The sequence below is a fragment of the Schistocerca nitens genome, chromosome 3 (assembly GCF_023898315.1).
Source record: "Schistocerca nitens isolate TAMUIC-IGC-003100 chromosome 3, iqSchNite1.1, whole genome shotgun sequence".
Taxonomy (NCBI): Eukaryota; Metazoa; Arthropoda; class Insecta; order Orthoptera; family Acrididae; genus Schistocerca; species Schistocerca nitens.
The window spans coordinates 290,378,774-290,404,147 of NC_064616.1; the positions used below are offsets into that span (position 1 = coordinate 290,378,774).

The 25,374-nt window shown below is 43.4% G+C and overlaps 1 protein-coding gene across 1 annotated transcript in view; it reads left to right on the forward strand.

The window, feature by feature from the left end:
* The window catches only part of LOC126249185 (rho GTPase-activating protein 45-like), a 607,616-nt gene that overhangs the window by 357,951 nt on the left and 224,291 nt on the right, over positions 1-25,374 (forward strand). Inside the window, exon 3 of the mRNA XM_049950840.1 lies at positions 3,998-4,141. Within this exon, the coding sequence (XP_049806797.1) occupies positions 3,998-4,141 (144 nt within the window). The remainder of the gene's footprint in view (positions 1-3,997; positions 4,142-25,374) is intronic.

Below are 25,374 nucleotides of genomic sequence, written 5' to 3' on the forward strand. Positions count from 1 at the left end.
TCTGCTATAAGCAAGCAGTCATAAGAGATCACAAGTAAAAATTCACCCATTACACAGGCAAATATTAATGAAGAATGTAACTGTATAAATATCTGACTGCTTGCATTACGCATTTCTACATAATCCAACTCTTATATTCTTTAGTCTTAATGAGGTAATCATAAACAAACCAAGACATCGACTTTGCCTTGTTTATGCACAACATTGACTTTAGACAATCGAGATAATGGACAGCATCCTTGGCGATACTACCAATTAATATTTCCCAACAGAATTTCTTACACTACGCGATGTGACGGAAATTTGCGCTCACTGCAGTTAACAAATATCAGATTTTTTGATATAGTGCAGATGAAAGCTCATGACATAAAAAAGACAGTGTGGATACCATTTTTATTTTTCTTTCTTATTGATGATTTTTCAACTCGCATATTCAATGAACATATTTCTAATTCTTTTCACAATGGTACCGGAAAAACTGTATTTCGTACTAACTACTGATTTTCTCCCTTGTTATGACTGGCATATCTGTGATACGAACAACTTTGATGTTGGAACATGCGGCAGATCATGGGCGGAGCTTAGGATATGGATTGGTGTGGAGGGGGGTGATTGGGCGGAACTTGTGCACCGTCCGGGGCTGTCGCTAACGTTACGTTAAACAAGCCGTTAAACCATTTATGTCGAGAATTGATTTAAAATTTTGTTGTACAACTAGTAATCAGTAATACTTCATAATAGCAGATCCTAGTAGAAGATCCAATTCTCGTTAGTACGTACACATCCAGTTGCGAGTTAACAGGTTTAGAAACACATTTTGCCCGCTGAGTTAAGCGAGCGAGCGAGCTCAGGCCTACCCTCGTGTCGTACGCGCCGCGGCCTGTCTTTCTCGGGGGCTTCGAGGTGTATCATGTGACGTCTGCGTAGGCCAATAACAAATAAAGTGAAAATAAAAGGGAAAAAAGCGGTTAAGATGACTGCTCGTATAAAGCAGGAAGTCGTGGTTCGAGTCCAGGTCCGGTACAAATTTACATCGACGCCATTCTGTTATACAGCTGGAAGTGGTTCATTTTCGCAAATGCGAATACATTTCCTGCCCTTGTAACAGTCCGCGAAATGGTCCAGGTTGGAGAGCATTCCCTGGGCGATCTCATCGCTCTGCAAGGCACAATGGATCAAAACAAATTTGCACCTATCCTAGGGCATCACGTCCACTCCTACATGTTTTTCCTCAGCACGATGGCATCTAGAAGCAGGACAATGCAACGTGTCACACAGCTCTCAGTGTAAGTGTGTGGTTCGAAGAGCAGCAGGGTGAGTTTACCGTTCACCCCTGGGCATCAAAATCCCCAGATTTAGACTTAATTGCGAATCAGTGGGACCACCTCGTCCGGGATGTACGCGCCACGGATCTTCAACAGAGTAACCTAGCGCAGCTGGCTGCGGCACTGGAGTTGCCATGGCTCCACTTCCCTGTCGCTACCTTCCGCAACCTCATTGATTCTGTTCCTCCACGTCTCGCAGCGCTTCGCGCTCCAAAAGTTGGTTATTTAGGCTTTTGACAGGTGGTCACATTAATGTGAATGGAAAATGTACAAGACAAAATGAATGGGTAGAAAATATGGGGTTAGAGTAAACCAAAGAAATACAAAAGTAATCTGAAGTAGCAGAAATGAAATTAGTGGTAAACTTAACACCAAAATTGAGGACCACGAAGTGAAGGAGTTCTGCTACCTTGAGAGCAAACTACCGTATAAAGGACGAAGCTAAGAGGACATAAGACGCAGACAAGAACAGGCGAAGAAGGCGAAAGAAGTTTAGTACTGTCAAACTTTGACCTGATGGGATACCAGTTCGATTTTACACAGAGTACGCGATGGAACTTGCCCCCCTTCTCGCAGCGGTGTACCGAAGGTCTCTAGAAGAGCGTAGCGTTCCAAAAGATTGGAAAAGGGCACAGGTCATCCCCGTTTTCAAGAAGGGACGTGAACAGATGTGCAGAACTATAGACCTATATCTCTAATGTCGATCAGTTGTAGAATTTTGGAACACGTATTATGTTGGAGTATAATGACTTTTCTGGAAACTAGAAATCTACTCTGTAGGAATAAGCATGGGTTTCGAAAAAGACGATCGTGTGAAACCCAGCTCGTGCTATTCGTCCACGAGACTCAGAGGGCCATAGACATGGTTCCCAGGTAGATGCCGTGTTTCTTGACTTCCGCAAGGCGTTTGATACAGTTCACCACAGTCGTTTAATGAACAAAGCAAGAGCATCTGGGCTATCAGACCAACTGTGTGATTGGATTGAAGAGTTCCTAGATAACAGAACGCAGCATGTCATTCTCAATGGAGAAAAGTCTTCCGAAGTAAGAGTGATTTCAGGTGTGCCGCAGGGCAGTGTCGTAGGACCGTTGCTATTCACAATATACATAAATGACCTTGTGGATGACATCAGAAGTTCACTGAGGCTTTTTGCGGATGAGGCTATGGTATATCGAGAGGTTGTAACAATGGAAAATTGTACTGAAATGCAGGAGGATCTTCAGCGAACTGACGCATGGTGCAGGGAATGGCAATTGAATCTCAATGTAGACAAGTGTAATGTGCTGCGAATACATAGAAAGAAAGATCCTTTGTCATTTAGCTACAATATGGCAGGTCAGAAACTGGAAGCAGTTAATTCTATAAATTATCTGGGAGGAGGCATTAGGAGTGATTTAAAACGGAATGACCATATAAAATTAATCATCGGTAAAGCAGATGCCAGACTGAGATTCATTGGAAGAATCCTATGGAAATGCAATCCGAAAACAAAAGAAGTAGGTTACAGTTCGCTTGTTCGCCCACTGCTTGAATACTGCTCAGCAGTGTGGGATCCGTACCCGATAGGGTTGATAGAAGAGATAGAGAAGACCCAACGGAGATCAGCGCGCTTCGTTACAGGATGATTTAGTAATCGCGAAATCGTTACGGAGATGATAGATAAACTCTAGTGAAAGACTCTGCAAGAGAGACGCTCAGTAGCTCGGTACGGGCTTTTGTTGAAGTTTCGAAAACATACCTTCACCGAGGAGTCAAGCAGTATATTGCTCCCTCCTACGTATATCTCGGGAAGAGACTATGAGGATAAAATCAGAGAGACTAGAGCCCACACAGAGGCATACGGACAATCCTTCTTTCCACGAACAATACGAGACTGGAATAGAAAATGGCTCTGAGCACTATGGGACTAAACATCTGTGGTCATCAGTCCCCTAGAACTTAGAACTACTTAAACCTAACTAACCTAAGGACATCACACACATCCATGCCCGAGGCAGGATTCGAACCTGCGACCGCAGCGGTCGCGCGGTTCCGGACTGAGCGCCTAGAACCGCTAGACCACCGCGGCCGGCGACTGGAATAGAAGGGAGAACCGATAGAGGTACTCAAGGTACCCTCCGCCACACACCGTCAGGTGGCTTGCAGAGTATGGATGTAGATGTAGATGTAGATGTAGATGTAGATGTAGATGTAGATGTAGATGTAGAACGGAAGAAGAAATTTCTGAGAATTGTACGAAAGTGAAACGTAGAATGTGGGGAAACCGGAAAAGAGAGAATCGAAGCGTCTGGGGTGGAATGCTTTAGAAAGATGTTGGAAATTTGGTAGACTGGCACTAAAAGAACTGAGGAGGTTCTCCGCATAATCGGCGAGGAAAGAAAAACGTGGCGAACACTGACGACAAGAGGAGACAGTATGATGGGACATGAGTTCAAGGAATAACATCCCATGGTACATGCGGGAACTGTAGAGGGTAAGAACTGTAGACGTTAGGTGCAAATCCTACCTTTAGATGAAGAGCTAAGCGGCCAACATCATACCAGCGGCCAACATCATACCAGACAGAAGACAGGATCCTAAAAAAAGCTATTTACACAAAAATATTGCTTATACCAATGATATGTGAACTGCGGATGTGGTTTGTCTGATGGTGTACTGCTTCTTGTTGCAGTGGATCGGGAGAGCCAGCGCGTGGAGGCGCACGCGTGTGTGGGCGAGGTGACTCGCATCCTGCGAGCCGTGCTGGACAAGTATCCCGCCATGCAGTCGGCACGGCTGCTTGCCGCTGCGGGTGCGCTCGTGCAACACATGAAAGGTAACATCTGATCAGTCTTGTTCATTAAAATTTCAAATCTATTGAGCCATTACCTGTAATCATACTTGCCACTCAATACGCTGCCTGTAAATTAAAGTGAAGCACCCAGAAGACATTGTCGTATGTCAGTATAACTTTGTATACGTACACACCATCGAAGGTTATGTAAATAATTACAGTTGCACTTCTCTGAAAAAGGTAAGCCGCCCACTAGGGTGCATTAGTGATGTTCGCTTTTATTGTTGTTACCAGGCCTGGTAAGGGGTATACGAGGGGGGACCCAAAAGAAACCGGACTGTTGTCATAAATAAAATTATTGATGAACCTTTTTACAAAATTACTTCAGTCACCTTCAAAATACTCTCCATTACATACGATGCACTTGTCAAGTCTCTTTTCCCACTGTTGGAAGCATGTTTGGAACTCTTCAAGTTTGGTATTGTTCAGTGCCCTTTGAGAAGCTGTTTTTACCGCCTCCACATCGTCATAACGCTCAACTTTTAGCATTTTTGTCATTCGTGGAAATAGGAAAATGTCGCACGGGGCTAGGTCCGGCGAATACGGAGCGTCGGGAACGACAGACCACCTCTGAGGTGCCAAATAGTGGGTCACTCGTAAGGCCGTGTGTGCTGGAGCGTTGTCGTGATGCAGAAACCAGTCACCTGATCGCCAAAGTTCCGGACGTTTCCTCCTCACATCCTCTCGCAGACGCTTTAAAACATCCAAGTAAAAGTGCTGGTTAACAGTCTGGCCAGGGGGTACGAATTCCCGATGCACAATTCCACGAATATCAAAAAAGACAATGATCATCGTCTTCACATTTGACCTCGCTTGCCTTGCTTTTTTTTTTTGGTGTGGGAGAGTTGGGAGTCCTCCACTGGCTTGACGCTTGCTTGGCTTCTGGGTCATACCCGTAACACCAAGTCTCATCCCCTGTAACGAATTTGTTCAAGTAGTTTGGATCACATGCAGTCTCTGTTTTCAAGTCCTGACACACATTCATGCGGATGGTTTTTTGCTCCAGTGTGAGACGGTGTGGAACAAATTTAGCAGCAACACGTCTCATGTGCAAATCCTCACTCAAAATCCGATGGCACTTGCTCCAACTGATTCCTGTCCCTGCTAAATTTTGGTCGATAGTTTGGCGACGATCCCCGTTGATCTTTTGGCGGACCTTTTCAATATTCTCCTCATTTCGCGATGTTGAAGGGCGTCCAGAACGAGCTTGGTCTTCAACACACGTCTCACCACGTTTAAAGCGCCCAAACCACTCGAAAACCTGTGTGCAGCTCATAGCGTCCTCCTGGAAAGCTTCCTGAAGCATTTGGTGTGTCTCCGTTGCAGTTTTTTTTAAGCAGGAAACAAAATTTCACACACACTCTTTGTTCTTTCAAAGTTGCCATAACGATTTCGCAGAGATAACCCACCAACAGTCAGAGAAACACAATGCCACACTTGCACGTTCAGCTCTACACTGACGCCGTCTGCACAGCAGTTTCATGAAGGTCTCTGCTACACCATCTAGCGTGAGAACCCTGTGCTACGTCTACGAGTGGCAGCACCCTCGGAGTCCGGTTTCTTTTGGGTCCCCCCTCGTATAAATGGGGGTAAACAGTTTCAGATGTTACGACTTTGTGAACGACTCGGAGACGCCACATATTAATGTGAGACAGAGTTATCAGCTTCTGAGAGTTTGATAGGTGACTCATTGTAGGTCTCCATTGAGCCTGTTGACCTAATCGTGCAATATCCAGATTTGTGAGACTTTCGGAATTGACAGTGACCTGATGTCGTGGTAACGTGACGGCAGGCATACTCGTCGTCTACGCTCCGACAGATCACTTCTCACCTCCAAAACTGAGGACTGTAGTTTTGTGCAACAAGCACATCCTAGTCCCTTCAAATCTGCGCCTGCTATCCCAGAACAATTAATGGACTTTCTGTAACATTCTGTGTCATCGTGCACCGTTGGTTGGAGATTAGCAGCAGCTGGACTAGAGAATACCGTTCGACGCTTAGGCTGGCATTAACACCACAACACAAACGGCTACGTTTTGGGTGGTGCAGTGGACTGAACGCATGGACTGCTGATGAAGTGCGTCGTACTGCGTTCAGTGACGAACCGTGTTTCAGCACTACGTCAAGTGACTATCGTCAACGTGTACTGCGGTGACCTGGGTGTCACTTTTCAATAGGATAATGCTCCTCTACAAATGACATTTATTTCTATGAACTGCGGTGTGATACTGAGTTACCCCCGTGGCCAGTAAGATCCTCAGAGCTGGCCCCAACAGAACATGCAGAGCTCAGCTCGGACAACTGCGTCCTACTTCCCCAATCCAGGACAGTTACAACACTTATTGGCAAGCTTGCCTGAGGAGAGATACAACAGGTTTATGACACCATTCCAAACCTAATCAATGGATGCATCCAGGCGAGAAAGGGTGCAGCTTAATAGTGGTAAGTGGGCTTATACTGCAAATTATATTATTTTTAAATTTGATTCGATTTTGCAATCAATGAAATATCATCACAAACCCTGTCAGTCCGTAAAATTCCATTTCGTTTGCTTCTCTTCTTCATGGTGCTTCATTTTTTTGTCAGGCAGTGGATCAGGCAGTACATTTACATATATACTCCTAAGCAAACTGTACGGTTTGTTGCAGAGAGTACGTCGTGCAAAAAATACGTTTCTTTTCTGTCGTATTCCATTCGCGTATTGAACTAGGGAAAATTACTGTTTCTCTTTTCACCATGAGCACTTTTCTTTAAGAAAATGGAGAATTAAGTTTAATTCTCTGTGTATTTTGACGTATTAGACGATGAATAACAGTAAAAATATTCTTTCACTTAAAACATAGATGACTAGAGGATCAGCACGATCGTGCGAGTCCGGTTTTATTTTTGCGTAAATGTTCGCCGAGTTACTGCAACATATTCGACATTATGAAGAACAGTAATGGATAAAAACTTGTTCTTATTCTATCTTTATTTAACAGAAATACTAGAAAAATGTTACACAGTTTACAACTGATATTTTATGGCATAAAAACGTAATAATCTCAAAAAATTAATAGAACATTTTACGTTTCTTTAAAAATAACCGTAAGGAGCAGATCGCCAAAACACCTCAGTTTACGTATTTACAACCAATTGACCTGGTGACAGCATGGTGCTTTTGTCTTTACAAAAATTACATGTGCCGCGATGTTTTGGCACCGAGCAGTGTCATAAACAAGAGAAATATGTGGCCGAGAACGTGCACAGCCGCCGAAAGTCAGTTGGAAGTAATACTATGGACCCAATGTGGCAGAAAGTAGCTAACCCACGCTCTTTTGTGGGTTCAGGTGCAAAGAGCGTGCACTGAATTTTATTATCTTCTATCCATGATCCCTATGAGAGATATAAAACTAGAAAACATTAGTCCGCCAGGAAACATCAAGCCAAAACAGTGTAAGCCTTGATAATGGCTTCAGTTCGGTGGAAAAGGGAGTCTGTAAGTTCCTTTTGGTATGCCATATCCAGCTAAAGTAACTCATTGATGATTAGATCCATTAGAGCTAGCATACTGCGCCGATATTGACTGCTACGTTTCACTGGCTATTCCAGAGAGTCTCAGACATTTTTTGTAGGATTAGAATGTTACGGTATATTTATAATTTTTCACTTTTTGGGTCGTCTGACTACAACTGAATGAAACACAATTTTCGTGCCATGCGCGTTTCGCCTTTATTCTCTGCAAGGCATCTTCAGTGGCCTGGAATATGTACATATTTTCACTATTTAATTTACATTTTGGGGCAATGTTCCTATAGGTTATAAACATTTCAGGCGGCTTGTTTTTGCTATGATGAAGTAATATTTTAAATTCTACTTACAGGTTTGTCCGCAGCTCGTGGTCGTGCGGTAGCATTCTCGCTTCCCACGCCCGGGTTCCCGGGTTCGATTCCCGGCGGGGTCAGGGATTTTCTCTGCCGCGTGATGACTGGGTGTTGTGTGCTGTCCTTAGGTTAGTTAGGTTTAAGTAGCTCTAAGTTCTAGGGGACTGATGGCCATAGATTTTAAGTCCCATAGTGCTCAGAGCCATTTTTTTTTTTTTTACTTACAGGTTGAGTGGACGGTTTTCTACGTATTACGTTTCTGTTCCATTTTTGGTGCCGTTCCTTATCTTACAATTGCCACTTCGGGTTTTTTTCCACATTTCACAGCACTAGGAACTGAACAATTGTTTCGATGCAATGTTTTAGTTTGTGTTGCCAACTGTCGGATGTTATTGCCAAAGATCGAATGTTATTGCCAACTACACACACAAGCGCGCGCGCGCCCGCTTACATAAACAGATCACAGATACTTCAAAAACTACACTCGATAGTTAGCAATAACATTAGATCTTTGGCAATAACATCTGACAGTGGGAAACACAAACCAAAACACTGCATCGAAACAAGTGTTCAGTTTCTAGTGCTGTGAAATGTGGTAAAAACCTCAAGTGGCAATTATAAGAAAAGGAACGGCACCAAAAATGGAACAGAAACATAATAGCTGAAAAATCGTCCACCCAACCCGTAAGTAGAATTTCAAATTTTAGTACATCATAGCAAAAACCAACAACTAGAACTGTTTATAACCTATAGGAACATTGCCCCAAAATGTAAACTAATTGGTAAAAATATGTATATATTCCAGGCTACTGGAAATGCATAGTAGAGAATAAAAGCGAAACGCGTATGGCGCAAAAATTGTGTTTCGTTCAGTTGTAGTCAGACGGTTCAAAAAGTAAAATATTATCAATATACCGTATTACGCGCAACTAAGGAAGACATGACTACATAAGTTGAAGGTGATTAGAATGTTGTCAGCTTCCAATCATGAAATGTCCACAACAAAGTCACCATTAAGATGAAGAAGAAAGAACAATACTTTGTCACTAAGAATTTTGAAATAAATATCCTGGTTCACATTCACGGTAACCACAAAAGGTGGGTCCATGTCATGATACGAAAAACACCCCAAAGCATCGCAGAACCACCTCCAGGGTGAAATACACTCTCAGCTACATGGTTTAAAAGACTCATTGTGCCTTTGGTGCACTTCATTCTTTGCATAATTTAAAAAGAGGCAAAATAGCGACTAGCCAGATCACACTACACACCACTGTGAGAGATGACTTTTTCTAAGGTATCATGCTCTAAATGTGCACTGCCTGTCGATCTCTTCGCGTTGTTAACTCGGACACTGGTTGAGATTGTTGTATCCTGCCTATTCGTCAAATATGGGGTGCCTAGGAAACCTGCTTTCTCGGACAGCTAGACAACAATTCCAGCAAATCGTATTAATGAATTTTATTTACAGACAATGAATAACAATTCTTAACTTTGAGAATTTACGATGATGTGTCGCAAGCAATGGGCGACACGCAACATAAGCAATCTCTTCAGTATATACAATTCGCAAAACAAGACAAGTATTACTGTTCCTAAGTCGCTGCTATACAAGTGCTTATTTTTTATGCCGCTGTCGAAGTCGGCGAACTGCTATAGTGGCTGGCACGAAAATACGGCTTCAGTGTCATCTCGCCGTCTTACAGCATTGTCAGCTTTTTATGGTGATAATTTCAAATATTTGTAAAAATTAAAAAAAGAAAATATTGGGCAACTCTATGTTTAGTCTAAAATATGATGGAGTACTTTCCAAAAGAAAATTCTCAATAGCTGCTAGGAAAAAATGAAAACTAACGTTACAAGAAATTTTGGAGGAAAATAATTTTTTACTTCAACCTGTGTTAGTATCAGAATCACTCATGTAATTGGACTGAAAAAAATATGAACGTCCTCAAAGTATTCAGATGCATATGCTCCGTCTTTTATTCCAGAAACATAAAAGTATTCTGAGATAAAAAATAAAATATTATTAGATGTGTGAAACCGTGCCGACTGCGGAGCGAAAAATTTAGTCGCTGATGAATTTTCGTTCTGTAGGACTGCAAAGGAATTTCCCCCGAGAAGGTTGTTAAGAAAACTACAAAATTATTCTTGGTAACATTTCAGACATCATTATTGTATCGGATCACGCACAGAGGCAAATTACTTCCGCGATATTCCGTGCACAGCAACGCGCAAGTCGTTGTAGGCCGTCGCCAAGAGTTTTGTTCGGACGGCTTTCTTTAATATGACCGAGAATATTCCCTACTTCCCGAAAATATTTTACTGCCTGCTAATACATATCCTTCGTCCTTGCATCCATCACACAAAACGCCAATATATGCTACGCAAAAATAATTGTACTTATTTTGAAGCCAATATTTTCACTGAAGTCGAGCAAAATATTTATTAGAAAGGATTTGTGAAACCCAAGTTCTATCTAAATTTTCTGTAGGCCTATTATTCTCAGCACGCAATATGTGCTTGGTACACAAAACCCTTGTGCTTACTACTGCAATGTCCTTGTCTTGTGTTACAAATCTTGTTCATCATTACAGTTTCTGAATGAAAAACCAAGTGGGCGGAGAAGACAGTGCATTTAAGTGACGGGCCAGTATAATCAATTTTATCACGGACATTACCCTGTATTTCCCTAGTCATCGGATACTAGCCTCTGTCATATTAAAGTAATACAATTTTACGTTCTAGCTTTTTGTAAAAGTCGTCAAGTATCACAGATTTCTATGCTCTTCTCGAAGCATAAGAATAGGTGCTGGGACTGTTCTGACGTTACTGCATTGTTTATATATACAGTCTATACAGAACCACCACAACATTTTGTCATTTTATGAACTGCATTACCCTTACTACGAAACAGCCAGTAAATCCTTCTATGAAAAAAAGGAGTTAAATTTCGAATGTACAAGTAAACCAAATTCAGTAAGATTATATATGAATGTAAAGACATTCGATGTAGGTTTTTAGCAAGAACTGTTGTTAATTGATGCAGAATTGACAATCTTATCTTAATTGACAGTTACTTTCAAGAAAACTAATCACCACCACTTGTGATAAATTTATCAGACGCCTACTATAAGGGAAAAACATTCGAAGTATATCCTTCATAACCGAAATTAATAGACAAACATTTAAATCAAGTCAGCTTTTTACATAGACGGCACTTATCTAAACTGTCGGATCTTCTGGCTCCGTGTCTTCAGATTCACTGTCGCTTGTTTCAGCCATGTGTATCATCACAGATTCTACTGTGGTGTCTCTTAAAGCCTGGTTCAAGAAATCAGTTTCTTGCAATGCTTCTGTGTATTTTACGCACCTCTCCCAGTCCTGTTACGTAACACTGTCAAGATCTTCGTGTGTTAGCTTCTCGACATCAGCAAGTTTGAAAGTAGTATTTCTTTTCGCTACTTCTGGCTTTACTTGGGCCCATATCAATTCAATGGGATTATACTGGCAGTGATACGGTGGTAGACGTGCCACTTGGTGTCAGATTTCGTTTGCCAGGTGATCTAATCCGTGAGTCTTTTTCGCACGTACGATTTCTTCCTTAGACAGGAGTTCACCCTTCGTTTCATGGACTGAAAATGAAACATTCTTTCTCTTTAACCACTCTATAATATCTGCCTTGCGCCAATTTTAACATGGAAGCTTTTCTATCTCAGAGGAATGGTAGCTGGCGTTATCCATCACGATAACTGACCCTTCTTCCAGGCCGACCGCGATGGCCGAGATGTTCGAGGCGCTTCAGGCCGGAACCGCGCGACTGCTACTGTCGCAGGTTCGAATCCTGTCTTGGGCATGGATGTGTGTGATGTCCTTAGGTTAGTTAGGTTTAAGTAGTTCTAAGTTCTAGGGGACTGATGACCTCAGATGTTAAGTCCCATATTGCTCAGAGCCATTTGAACCATTTTAACCTCCTTCCAGTGCAGACAACAGTTGAATAAACCACTTCTTAAAAACTTCTCCATTCATTTCTGAATGGTAATCAGATTGGCAAGAACTTATCCCACCACGGAAAACAAGTTTGGCGTCTGGCATGAAGCCTGTGGTTAATGAACCAGCGCGGGCGATGATTAATCGGCCACCTCTACCAGTAGGCACTTTCAAACCGCCGTTTCCTTTGGAGTCATGCCATATATACTTACTGTTGTGGTTCTATGGAACCCAAGTTTCATCTAAGTACACTTCAGGCCTGGTGTCTTCAGCATGCAAGATGTGCATTGTACGCAAAAATTTAGCTCTTGCTGCTGAAATGTATGTGCGTTCCATTAAGAATTTCCGTCCGGCATTACAATTCTTGAATCGTAAACCAACGGAGCGGAGAAGACGAAGAACGGAGGACTCTGACGCCGAGTAATTAATTTTTTCACGGAGGTCACCCTGTATTTTTTTAGCCGTTGGATACTCTCCTCTGTGGTAATATTCAAGTACAGTTCTACGCACGATCTCTTTGTTAAAATCGTTAGAGTCGGTTGATTTCCGTTCACGTTCGTATCCCTTTCTTGGAGAATCGAAACACTCATTCATGTCTGGAGATTCTGCCAATGACACAGATTTGCTAGTATGGCCTACAGTTGACTTGGAGACACCACACGCTTTAGCAGTAAGTTTATGAATTTGCGTAAAATTTAAGTTATTCCTCGCTTCTTCATTGTCGGCCAGATCAGTAAAAAACTTGAGTACATTTGATATGATAATGTTCGATTGTTTACGAAAGTATTTCCGCCCTTTACGCACCGACCGGAGGAGTACTACAAGTAAACCGTTGTCCTGCACTGTTGTTCACCATCGAACACACGTCAAAACACCTTTTTAAAGACATTGATGTTGTTGTGGTCTTCAGTCCTGAGACTGGTTTGATGCAGCTCTCCATGCTACTCTATCCTATGCAAGCTTCTTCATCTCCCAGCACTTACTGCAACCTACATCCTTCTGAATCTGCTTAGTGTATTGATCTCTTGGTCTCGCTCTATGATTTTTACCCTCCACGCTGCCCTCCAATGCTAACTTTGTGATCCCCTGATGCCTCAGAACATGTCCTACAAACTGGTCCCTTCTTCTTGTCAAGTTGTGCCACAAACTCCTCTTCTCCCCAATACTATTCAATACCTCCTCATTAGTTATGTGACCTACCCATCTAATCTTCAGCATTCTTCTGTAGCACCACATTTCGAAAGCTTCTATTCTCTTCTTGTCCAAACTATTTATCGTCCACGTTTCACTTCCATACATGGCTACACTCTATACAAATACTTTCGGAAACGACTTCCTGACACTTAAATCTATACTCGATGTTAACAAATTTCTCTTCTTCAGAAACGCTTTCCTTGACATTGCCAGTCTACATTTTATATCCTCTCTACTTCGACCATCATCAGTTAATTTGCTCCCCGAATAGCAAAACTCCTTTACAACTTTAAGTGTCTCAATTCCTAATCTAATTCCCTCAACATCACCCGACTTAATTCGACTACATTCCATTATCCTCGTTTTGCTTTTGTTGATGTTCATCTTATATCCTCCTTTCAAGGCACTGTCCATTCCATTCAACTGCTCTTCCAAGTCCTTTGCTGTCTCTGACAGAATTACAATGTCATCGGCGAACCTCAAAGTTTTTACTTCTTCTCCATGAATTTTAATACCTACTCGGAATTTTTCTTTTGTTTCCTTTACTGCTTGCTCAATATATAGGTTGAATAACATCGTGGAGAGGCTACAACCCGGTGTCACTCCCTTCCCAACCACTGCTTCCCTTTCATGCCCCTCGACTCTTATTACTGCCATCTGGTTTCTGTACAAATTGTAAATAGCCTTTCGCTCCCTGTATTTTACCCCTGCCACCTTTAGAATTTGAGTATTCCAGTCAACATTGTCAAAAGCTTTCTCTAAGTCTACAAATGCTAGAAATGTAGGTTTGCCTTTCCTTAATCTTTCTTCTAAGATAAGTCGTAAGGTCAGTATTTGAAATTAGACGTGAATACTCGATATAGAACGGTAACACTGAGCTTTCAGGTGCTCTGGCCTACCGCACCACTACCTATATGGCAACAAAGCCGAGAGGCGGGAGAATCAAAGCCCGCCCCTGCTGGTGGCAGGCGGCGGCCGTGACTTTGAGTACTCTACTTCCGTGCTGACCACTTTAGTCTTCAACTGGGCAGCGGCCAAGCGGCGCGGCGCTTATGTCCTCTTCGTGTCGAGGGCGCTGCCGTCCTGGAGAGGCGTGCAACTGGCTGACGCTTCTTCGCAACCCTCTCTGCTCTAACGTTCCCGACCGGCGTGCCGACGCTTGGCGATACGCCGGAACAGAGACAGACCTGCATTAAGTGACAGCGCTCGTGTTTGAAACCAGTTGTGACTGACAATGTAACACTCGTGTAGAGGTCTGGGTTGGATGACCTCTGATTGGTGGTGGAACTGAGCTGCTTGTGGTCGCGATAGCCTGTAGTTTAAAATCACAGGAGTGGTTGTAGAGATTTGGTGCGTAGATATCAGGCTGTTGTTTGACGTTCCGTCAGGAATACAACATTGCTAAGTAAACTTTTATTTAAGAACCTTCAACATCGCAGCGCGTCAGGAATCGTTGGTTAATATATTAAAAAACTAAAAACCCGCCTCGGTTGCGAAAAAGCACCTAGTGTTAAGTGTTAACCCAGGTTTCGGCGTAGAAAACTACACCTTTTTCAGAACAACAATAAAACCCACAAATGCCTAAGAAGACCTTTGTCAATGATTAAAAGAACACCATAGCTATACCTTTATAAACGAAAAAGAAAAGGAAAACACAAACAGTACATATGTACAAAGTCAAAACCACTACTTAACTTAATGGTGTACGCTCCACCTCACACCGCCCTATGTTCGATGAGCCATGACCCGTCATAAACTGAAACTACAAATGGTCGCTCACTTACAAGCCTGGCCCGCTTCCTATGCACATGCGCAAGACAAGGGAAGTTACTTGAATGCGCATGCGCATACCAATAAGAGAAAGTTTATACATGGGTCGGGGCTATATAGCCCATTTATTCCCAACCGTGCATCAACGTATATCAAAAAATGGAGTGGATAGAACAAGAGACAGGCTAAATAGGAGATGAAACCATTTGTAGCTGCAGTTTATGGCGTGTCATGGTGAAACGGTACAGTAGTTTCCGCTCTATGAGCAGCAGGTTTCGCTGCTCGCTCGCACCGGCAAATAGAAACAGAGGCGGCTCCGCAGCCAATTTTATTACACGACGCGGGTGCAACAGAACCCATGTGGACGGGTGGAATGAAATGTGTCAGGCTTCATAATACGTATTTATATGTGTCGTGTATTATGCATTTCTTGTACGTGAATATGAATCTGTACATGAACTTTCCTAATCCTCCTCACACCTTTCCGTAAAGCGTGGCCAAATCTTTGTTGGGAAGTAGTTCTGTAGTATAGTAGTGCCAACCTTACACCTGGGTAGGGGATCAGAGAGACAGCACAGGCAGGTAAAAGTCAAAGACTTTCCAGTGTCACAAGATCTGGGGTGGAGATGTTGGTCACGGCCAAGTGGTTCGACCACCCCCTCCACCGGGGCCCAGGAGGTCCTCCGGGTGCCCGCCATATTCTTGGAGTGTTACAGAAGACGGGTAAGTGAGCAGACGTGCCCTCAGTGCGTCTGCCTCAATGTTCACGCATGGAAGAGAAGTATTTGAATATTTGTACTAATTCTTTTTTTTCCAGCTTCGGATTGTGTAAGGAAATGAATGTGCTCGTTTAATTCCGGAAATTTGACCCCCTGTGTTAAAGTGTCTGGTCCCCAGTTTGCCCGTTATCCTCCTCACATAGTGAAGGTCCTATGCAAAATATTGGGAGACTTTGGTGGTGTACATTTGGCCAACGCAATTCCGTCTTACCCGTAGAAATGTGCGTGCAGATTAGTGTATAATATACCCGAGCTATAAGTTGTAAACTTGTAATATCTGTATAACCGAAACAATTGCTGCAATCGCTGTAAGGTCGAGTGATAATGTTTAAAATAAAGAGGTAATCAACTGTCATCAATCTTTAACATACCTTAAAAATCACAAAGAAGTCAAGTTAAAGGAATTTATTTAAAATAAAAGCTATAGAATGCAGGGACCCACACATCAGCGTGTGAGCCCTCCAGCCCCTTGCCTAGTAACGTACAGAAAGGACACGCTCTCTAGGTAGCGCTCTCAAGCTCCCCTCCCCAGTTATCCGTTGCGCAATTTTCGTTCAGGGCTTGACGACATCAACTTTCATCTGGCGTCCCTAGGCAAGGAGGTTAGACGGTAAACTTTCAATGGCCCATCGAACATAGGCCGGTGTGAGGTGGAGCGTACACCATTAAGTTAGGTCTTCTTAGGCACTTGTGGGTTTTATTGTTGTTCTGAAGAGGTGGAGCGTACACCATTAAGTTAGGTCTTCTTAGGCACTTGTGGGTTTTATTGTTGTTCTGAAGAAGGTGTTGTTATCTACGCCGAAACCTGGGTTAACACTTAACACTAGGTGCTTTTTTCGCAATCGAGGCGGGTTTTTAGTTTTTTAATAATAAACTTTTATTTCACAGCAAACCATGACACTCTTGATAGTTCTGGAAGACGGTCAACGCTCATAAGGCGCTCGCTGGGCTCAGCTAGCGACAGCGCGCTCGGCTCAGAAACGACTTGTTCTCTCGAACGGCGCGCGGCGTCCGGCGAAGCTATGCGGTAAGCCGAGCGGAGGAGGTGTCGACTCAGGGCAGCGCGTGGCAGACCACGACGGCGGCCGCGCAGACGGCACAAATTCGAAGCTCGGGGTGGGAAGCGTAGAGCGTGCACAATCAACCCGTGGACCCATTGCGGACGGAGGCGGCTCACAGGGGATGGCAAACAGTTACCGCGTTTATCCGCATGGGCCGGTGGTCAGCAACAGGGTTTGCCTGCACAATCAATAGCGGTAGTCCAGCTAGATGGCCGTGGGTCGAACCACAGACTTCCGGAGCCGACTAGCAACGGCAGATGGAAGTTAGCCAACAGTTGGCCCGCTGGTAGCAACATGCCAAATGAGCAGCATCCCGACATAGCGCGGATAGCTGGCCCCCACCTAGTGGAAGCAGAGTTTGACGGCGGCTGCTCTTTGATTCATCTCGAATGGTAGACTGGTGTGGACCACCCATCGTAGTTGGCTCCAGGTGGTGGCTGCACGAGCATACTGAATAGTAGTAATACGCGTTCATGTAAGAAATGAGGGCCGCTATGCTTTCAACTACCCACCACCCAATACACCTAAGCATTATAGCGACTCCATGCTAGGACACTGACTTTATGTTTCAGTACAAGACATTTGTCATCTCTTGCTAGTAATGCTAACTTACGTTAAAATACAATATTAAGCAGGTAAAGGTAGTGATAGTTGACGCAAATATCCAGGGTGAAAAGTATTTAAACCGACAAACTCTGGGAGGTTGTAGGGGACATCAAAACAAATATTTTTCCCGAAATGTCATTTTTTCCTATGAGGAATATTTAAACCGGTAGAGGAAGATTTCTCTGGCGGCAAATAAATTAAACCATCATCATCATCATCTCATCATTTAAGACTGATTATGCCTTTCAGCGTTCAGTCTGGAGCATAGCCCCCCTTATAAAATTCCTCCATGATCCCCTATTCAGTGCTAACATTGGTGCCTCTTCTGATGTTAAACCTATTACTTCAAAATCATTCTTAACCGAATCCAGGTACCTTCTCCTTGGTCTGCCCCGACTCCTCCTACCCTCTACTGCTGAACCCATGAGTCTCTTTGGTAACCTTGCTTCTCCCATGCGTGTAACATGACCCCACCATCTAAGCCTGTTCGTCCTGACTGCTACATCTATAGAGTTCATTTCCAGTTTTTCTTTGATTTCCTCATTGTGGACACCCTCCTGCCATTGTTCCCATCTACTAGTACCTGCAATCATCCTAGCTACTTTCATATCCGTAACCTCAACCTTGTTGATAAGGTAACCTGAATCCACCCAGCTTCCGCTCCCATACAACAAAGTTGGTCGAAAGATTGAATGGTGCACAGATAAACATTAACACAACCCAATTTGAATTACAGTAGATTTTCAAAAATGCCTCCATTGACATGTAAACAAAGTTTACACCGTCGGGTCATGTTCTGTCTGACACGGGCAAAAACCCCATGAGTATCTTGAATTGTTCCTGCTGCTGCTACTATCCGGGCTACCAGATCCTCTTCTGATGCAATAGGAGTTGTGTAAACAAGGTTGGGCATCTCTCCCCACACAAAAAAGTCCAGAGGGGACATATCTGGGGATCGAGCAGGTCATGGTACAGGACCACCTCTGCATCCTATGCATAAAACGGTAGATGACTAGTCCAGCTTGTTCTATTATCCGACCAATTATTCAGGATGATGCAGAATGTTGCGGAGTCCATTACTCGTTCTCCGATAGCGCCACTGTAACATCTGAACGCCCCACAAATCTGGATAGTGCATGATTGCAACAGCCGTCCAGGTAAACCACAGCGAGAACCTATTCAAACTCTTTTGGGTGCTGATAACGACGTCTGATACGAGTATGCGGCATGCCCGTGTCCTCTACAGTGATCACTCAACACCAGATGCTGTACATGCCCGGTATGTACAGTATCTATCAGGCCAGGTATATCTATATGGTTACTCTGTAATTCACAATTAAGGGCACTGCAGAGGGTTCATCGAAGCATATTTAAGCTACTTCTCTACTGTTCCACTCTCGAAAAGCGCACGGAGAAAACGAACACTTAAATCTTCCAGCTCGAGTTCTGGTTTCTCTAGTTTTATTATGATGATCATTTCTGCCTATATGGGTCGGAGCCAAAAAAATGTTTCCACATTCTGGGGAGAATGTTGGTGACTGAAATTTCATGAGAAAGTGCTGCCGCAGGGAAAAACGCCTTTGTTTTAATGACTGCCACCTGAAACACTAACACAACCAGCACTAACGCACTCTGGTGGACGGTACTCATACGAAGTTGCATTGTCATCCGGCTAAGTCTTCTGGGCAGACTTTGGTGTGACAAAAATGTCGCAGGTGTATCGTTTCCTCGCTAGGGTTTCATGAAGGTTGTAACGCTAGTGATATTCAGAGACGTTGTTCAAACTGCCATGTGATGAATATTGCTATATAGATGCTGCCGCAAATTTCATTCGTTTATGCTAACAAGCAACTGGCCCCTCCATGCTAATGATTGTTTAACACACCCGAAGCAATGACATTTTATATGTCACGAATAATGCTGCAGCTTCAGACAAACGGGCGACCAGCTCTTTCGGAGTATCTATTGGTGTCTCGTACACTAAACATTTCATCTTCCTAACAAAAGGAAATCTATGTGAGTGGGGCAACATATTTAAAACAATATTCATCACATGGTAGTTTGAACACCGTATCTGAACATCAGTAGTGTCAAAACTATCATGAACCATTAGCGGGGAAACGGTGTATATAAGACATTTTTGTCACATAGTAAAGGTTTTATTTGGATCTCGTCTAAACACTCTAAAATTACATATACGACGAATTTCTACACTCAATATATACATGGTGATTTTGCTAAATTGGGACAAACTGCGAGAAACGATCACTGAGAGCGTAAGAAGCAAAAAATACCATACGGACTTGTGACCAGAAATGCTGTTTGCAAGGGAGGTACTGCCACTAGTGGAAGGAATTCTAGACAGACTGGAGAGATTCATGCAGAGTCATCGGACATGTTGCAACAGTGCGATGTTTTAAATCCTTCTTGGGCTGTCACGACTTGTAAATAGACTTCATCTTTGAATTTCCCCAACAGAATAAAGTCCAGAACTGTAAAATCATAGTGGCCGAGCGGTTCTAGGCGCTACAGCCTGGAACCGCGCGACCGCTACGGTGGCAGGTTCGAATCCTGCCTTGGGCATGGATGTGTGTGATGTCCTCAGGTCAGTTAGGTTTAAGTAGTTCTAAGTTATAGGGGACTGATGACCTCAGAATTTAAGTCCCATAGTGCTCAGAGCCATTTGAACAATTTTTTTGTAAAATCATGCGAACGTGCAAACAAATTGACAACGCTTTCAAGCCTTATACAGAGAGCAGGAATGAGCTGGGTGTGAGCTATCCTAGCCACAAACGGGTAGTGATCTAGGCACCTATGGTGCTTGTGTGTCACATACGTATTTCAAGTGGTACTTCCTCTAGGAGAGCTGGTATTACTTTGATAATAAATTCTGCGTACGTTTTACCCATTAAAGTTTCTTCAATGTAGTAAAGACAAGTGTCGTAGTATTCCGCAATTCCATACCAAATGGCCAGATCGGAAACCTCTGACGCTCAACCTGCCTCAGACAGTAAGGATTCTGAGCGGACGAAAATGCTTTTTCTTTGAGTCAGATTTCCATAATTTGTGAGGGAACTTCAACAGTAAAGAGAATTATTTCAAGAAAGAACCTATTGTCCAGATGTCACGTTAGAACGCAGATATCGTACTGTATACGTCGGAGCCGGCCACGGAGTTCCAAATTTCACGAGTGCGGGGTATGCGCGCCGCGGGCGTGCCAAGGCCGGGCGTGTCATTTGGGTTTGCTTGGTCCTTCTCCGGAAGTATCCGGAACAGCGCCACATTTCATTTAGCGCTGCGGTGTGGTATTTTTCGGTCGGCACAGCTCTCTTCATTTCGGTAGAACAGCGGTATCAGTGCTGTTTACCCTTCGCTATTTGTTTGTGGTATGGGAGAAGTTCACGCAAAAGAAGCAGTCAAACCTTGTATCGTCACAATCCTTTCAAACGGAGGGGAATGACTGAAGATAGGGATGAGAATTCGCATAAGCGACAGATACTGTCAGCAGTGCGCTAGTAGCAGCAAGTGTCTTATTTAGCGTTCATATAAGTGTTGTAGTCAAGTTGAAAATTTGTTTGAGTGTTCTTAGCCCACTTGTTTAGTTAAATCCGCCAAATCATTGTGTAGTTATTTAGCAGGGGGAGATTTGCATTTTAATATCTGTGACGTGTTAAGTCGGGTAGTCGTCTGTCATTTGTTTATTTCTTTCGCTCCCAGCTTCAGGCAGTGTTGGCTTCTGTCACACAGCTTGAGGTTGTTGCCAATGGGCATCACTGTGGGGGTCCGGACGGGGGTTTGTCGGGGACGGCCAGTTCGTCCCACACATCCCTTGATCGGACTACAGCTGTGGCTGTCCGGGATACTGCCCACATTGAGGCTGACCCCTCACCCGTGGTAGAGTGGGAGGTCGTCTCGCGGTGTGGAAGGGGGCGAAAGACATTCTGGAGGGCTGAACGGAAGGCTTCTCCAGTTTGTCTGACGAACCGGTTTCAGGCTCTGTCTCCGGCTGATACTGATCTTCAGCCGGACATGGCTGCTTGTCCTGTTACAGAGGCTGCCCCTCAGTCTGCAAGATCCGGGCGGTCGCAGAGGGTGGGCTTACTGGTAGTTCGGAGCTCCAACGTCAGGCGCGTAATAGGGCCCCTTAGGGATATAGCTGCAATGGAGGGGAAGAAAACCAATGTGCACTCCGTGTGCATACCGGGGGGAGTCATTCCAGATGTGGAAAGGGTCTTTCCGGATGCCATGAAGGGTACAGGGTGCACCCATCTGCAGGTATTGGCTCATGTCGGCACCAATGATGTGTGTCGCTGTGGATTGGAGGAAATCCTCTCTGGCTTCTGGCGGCTATCTGATTTGGTGAAGACTGCCAGTCTCGCTAGCGGGATGAAAGCAGAGCTCACCATCTGCAGCATCGTCGACAGGACTGACTGCGGACCTTTGGTACAGAGCCGAGTGGAGGGTCTGATTCAGAGGCTGAGACGGCTCTGCGACCGTGTGGGCTGCAGATTCCTCGACTTGCGCCATAGGGTGGTGGGGTTTCGGGTTCTACTGGATAGGTCAGGAGTCCACTGCACACAGCAAGCGGCTACACGGGTAGCAGGGGTTGTGTGCCGTGGACTGGGCGTTGTTTTAGGTTAGATGGCCTCGGGCAAGTACAGAAAGGGCAACAGCCTCAAAGGGTGCGGGGCAAAGTCAGTACATGCGGGAACCAAGCAGCAATCGGTATTGTAATTGTAAACTATCGAAGCTGCGTTGGTAAAGTACCGGAATTTCAAGCCCTGATAGAAAGCACCGAAGCTGAAATCGTTATAGGTACAGAAAGCTGGCTGAAGCCAGAGATAAATTTTGCCGAAATTTTTACGAAGGCACAGACGGTGTTTAGAAAGGATAGATTGCATGCAACCGGTGGTGGCGTGTTTGTCGATGTTAGTAGTAGTTTATCCTGTAGTGAAATAGAAGTGGATAGTTCCTGTGAATTATTATGGATAGAGGTTATACTCAACAACCGAGCTAGGTTAATAATTGGCTCCTTTTACCGACCCCCCGACTCAGGAGCATTAGAGGCAGAACAACTGAGAGAAAATCTGTAATACATTTCACATAAATTTCCTCAGCGTGTAATAGTCTTAGGTGGAGATTTCAATTTACCAGATATAGACTGGGACACTCAGATGTTAAGGACAGGAGGTAGGGACAGAGCATCGAGTGATATTGAAACATCCCCGTCTCCTCTATACCTTTTTTGTTAATGATAACCTTCCCTTTTACAATAAACTATGAAACCTTTCCTTAGGATTTCTATCTCTTGCTTAGTAATAACAAATGAAATCTTCCCTTTGAAATTAATTCTCTTTCTCAATCTTCGCATACAAATTTAATTGCTACTTGTTAAAAGTTATTTTCTGATTATTTCGACGAAACATAGAATGTGTCGTCGTCGTGGCCCTCAGTCGTTACCTGCAATAACCCAAAACTGTTCCTTACCTTTTTTACTGTTACTGGATCGGCATCTGACTGCTACATCGAACTGCGACATGAATATACTTACTCTGTTTTACTATACTCTATTAACTGCTGGTGGGCTGTCATAATAAGTGGCTGTATTTATTACCAAAGCTGACGTTATTCTTTATTAGCAAAGCTGACGTTATTCTTTAATTAACTTGACTGAAGTTACGTAATTCATAGTTACACTTTTTCTTGACAATAATAAAATTTTTGCAGAGTTTTATGTTGATGGTTTTTGGGATGGATTATAATCAGTAATGCAACATTGCTGGCAAAAATTAATTATATTCTGAAAACGCTTCAAATGTTTGCTGTTGGTAATGAAATGATTTTACAAACGTTCAAATGGGACTTACGTTTCACAATAATCTGACAACTAGCACTGCGCAAACATAACTTCAGTAGCCTCGAGTTTCGCAAAGAAAATAATTCAATAATATTAGTTCCTCTTATGATAATAGTTAGCTGATGTCTCTGTACATCCGTTTATAACCTCATGTAAATCATAGCTAGTGGCTGGCAGGCACACCGCTCCTCTCAACCTCTCGCTTCAGACCTGCTACCGACTCGCTTCACTTCTCGCTTACTACTGCCTTCCTACGAACGCTAAAGTGCCGTTTCTCCTGCCAACAATGCTTTCTGGTGCAGAGAATCCCTGCTACCATTACAAAATGCATCAATGCGCGGTCTTTTGCGCTCTTTTCTTAAAATGTATTCGTACGCGGTTTCTCCCGCCCTTTTCAAAATTATATCAACAATACTTTAGTGCAGATATTACCTGATACCACAATTATTTCCAACATGACAAATATTAATTATTCATACTTATTCCTATTAATAAAATATAAACATCTTTCATAAATTGTGGTTTGACAATAGACAACAGAAATATACACGTCTTACAATATTATACTGAGTGCACTATCCGAAAATTACCTCGAGCAATTAAACAGAGAAACGACTCGTGGAGATAACGTCTTGGACCTAATGATAACAAACAGCCCCGAACTTGTCGACTCGGTAAGCGCAGAACAAGGAATCAGTGATCATAAGGCCGTTGCAGCATCCCTGAATATGGAAGTAAATAGGAATATAAAAAAAGGGAGGAAGGTTTATCTGTTAAGCAAGAGTAATAGGAGGCAGATTTCAGACTACCTAACAGATCAAAACGAAAATTTCTGTTCCGACACTGACAATGTTGAGTGTTTATGGAAAAAGTTCAAGGCAATCGTAAAATGCATTTTAGACAGGTATGTGCCGAGTAAAACTGTGAGGGACGGGAAAAACCTACTGTGGTGCAACAACAAAATTAGGAAACTACTGCGAAAGCAAAGAGAGCTTCACTGTAAATTTAAACGCAGCCAAAACCTCTCAGAAACACAGAAGCTAAACGATATCAATGTTAAAGTAAGGAGGGCTATGCGTGAAGAGTTCAGTGAATTCGAAAGTAAAATTCTATGTACCGACTTGACAGAAAATCCTAGGAAGTTCTGGTCTTACGTTAAATCATTAAGTGGATCGAAACAGCATATCCAGACACTCTTGGATGATAATGGCATTGAAACAGAGGATGACACGCGTAAAGCTGAAATACTAAACACCTTTTTCCAAAGCTGTGTCACACAGGAAGACCGCACTGGAGTTCCTTCTCTAAATCCTCGCACAAACGAAAAAATGGCTGACATCGAAATAAGTGTCCAAGGAATAGAAAAGCAACTGGAATCACTCAACAGAGGAAAGTCCACTGGACCTGACGGGATACCAGTTCGATTCTACACATAGTACGCGAAAGAACTTGCCCCCTTCAAACAGCCGTGTACCGCAAGTCTCTAGAAGAACGGAATATTCCAAATGATTGGAAAAGAGCACAGGTAGTCCCAGTCTTCAAGAAGGGTCGTCGAGCAGATGCGAAAAACTATAGACCTATATCTGTGACGTCGATCTGTTGTAGAATTTTAGAACATGTTTTTTGCTCGCGTATCATGTCGTTTTTGGAAACCCAGAATCTACTCTGTAGGAATCAACATGGATTCCGGAAACAGCGATCGTGTGAGGCCCAACTCGCTTTATTTGTTCATGAGACCCAGAAAATATTAGATACAGGCTCCCAGGTAGATGCCATTTTCCTTGACTTCCGGAAGGCGTTCGATACAGTTCCGCACTGTCGCCTGATAAACAAAGTAAGAGCCTACGGAATATCAGACCAGCTGTGTGGCTGGATTGAAGAGTTTTTAGCAAACAGAACACAGCATGTTGTTCTCAATGGAGAGACGTCTACAGACGTTAAGGTAACCTCTGGCGTTTCACAGAGGAGTGTTATGGGACCATTGCTTTTCACAGTATATATAAATGACCTAGTAGATAGTGTCGGAAGTTCCATGCGGCTTTTCGCGGATGATGCTGTAGTATACAGAGAAATTGCAGCATTAGAAAATTGTAGC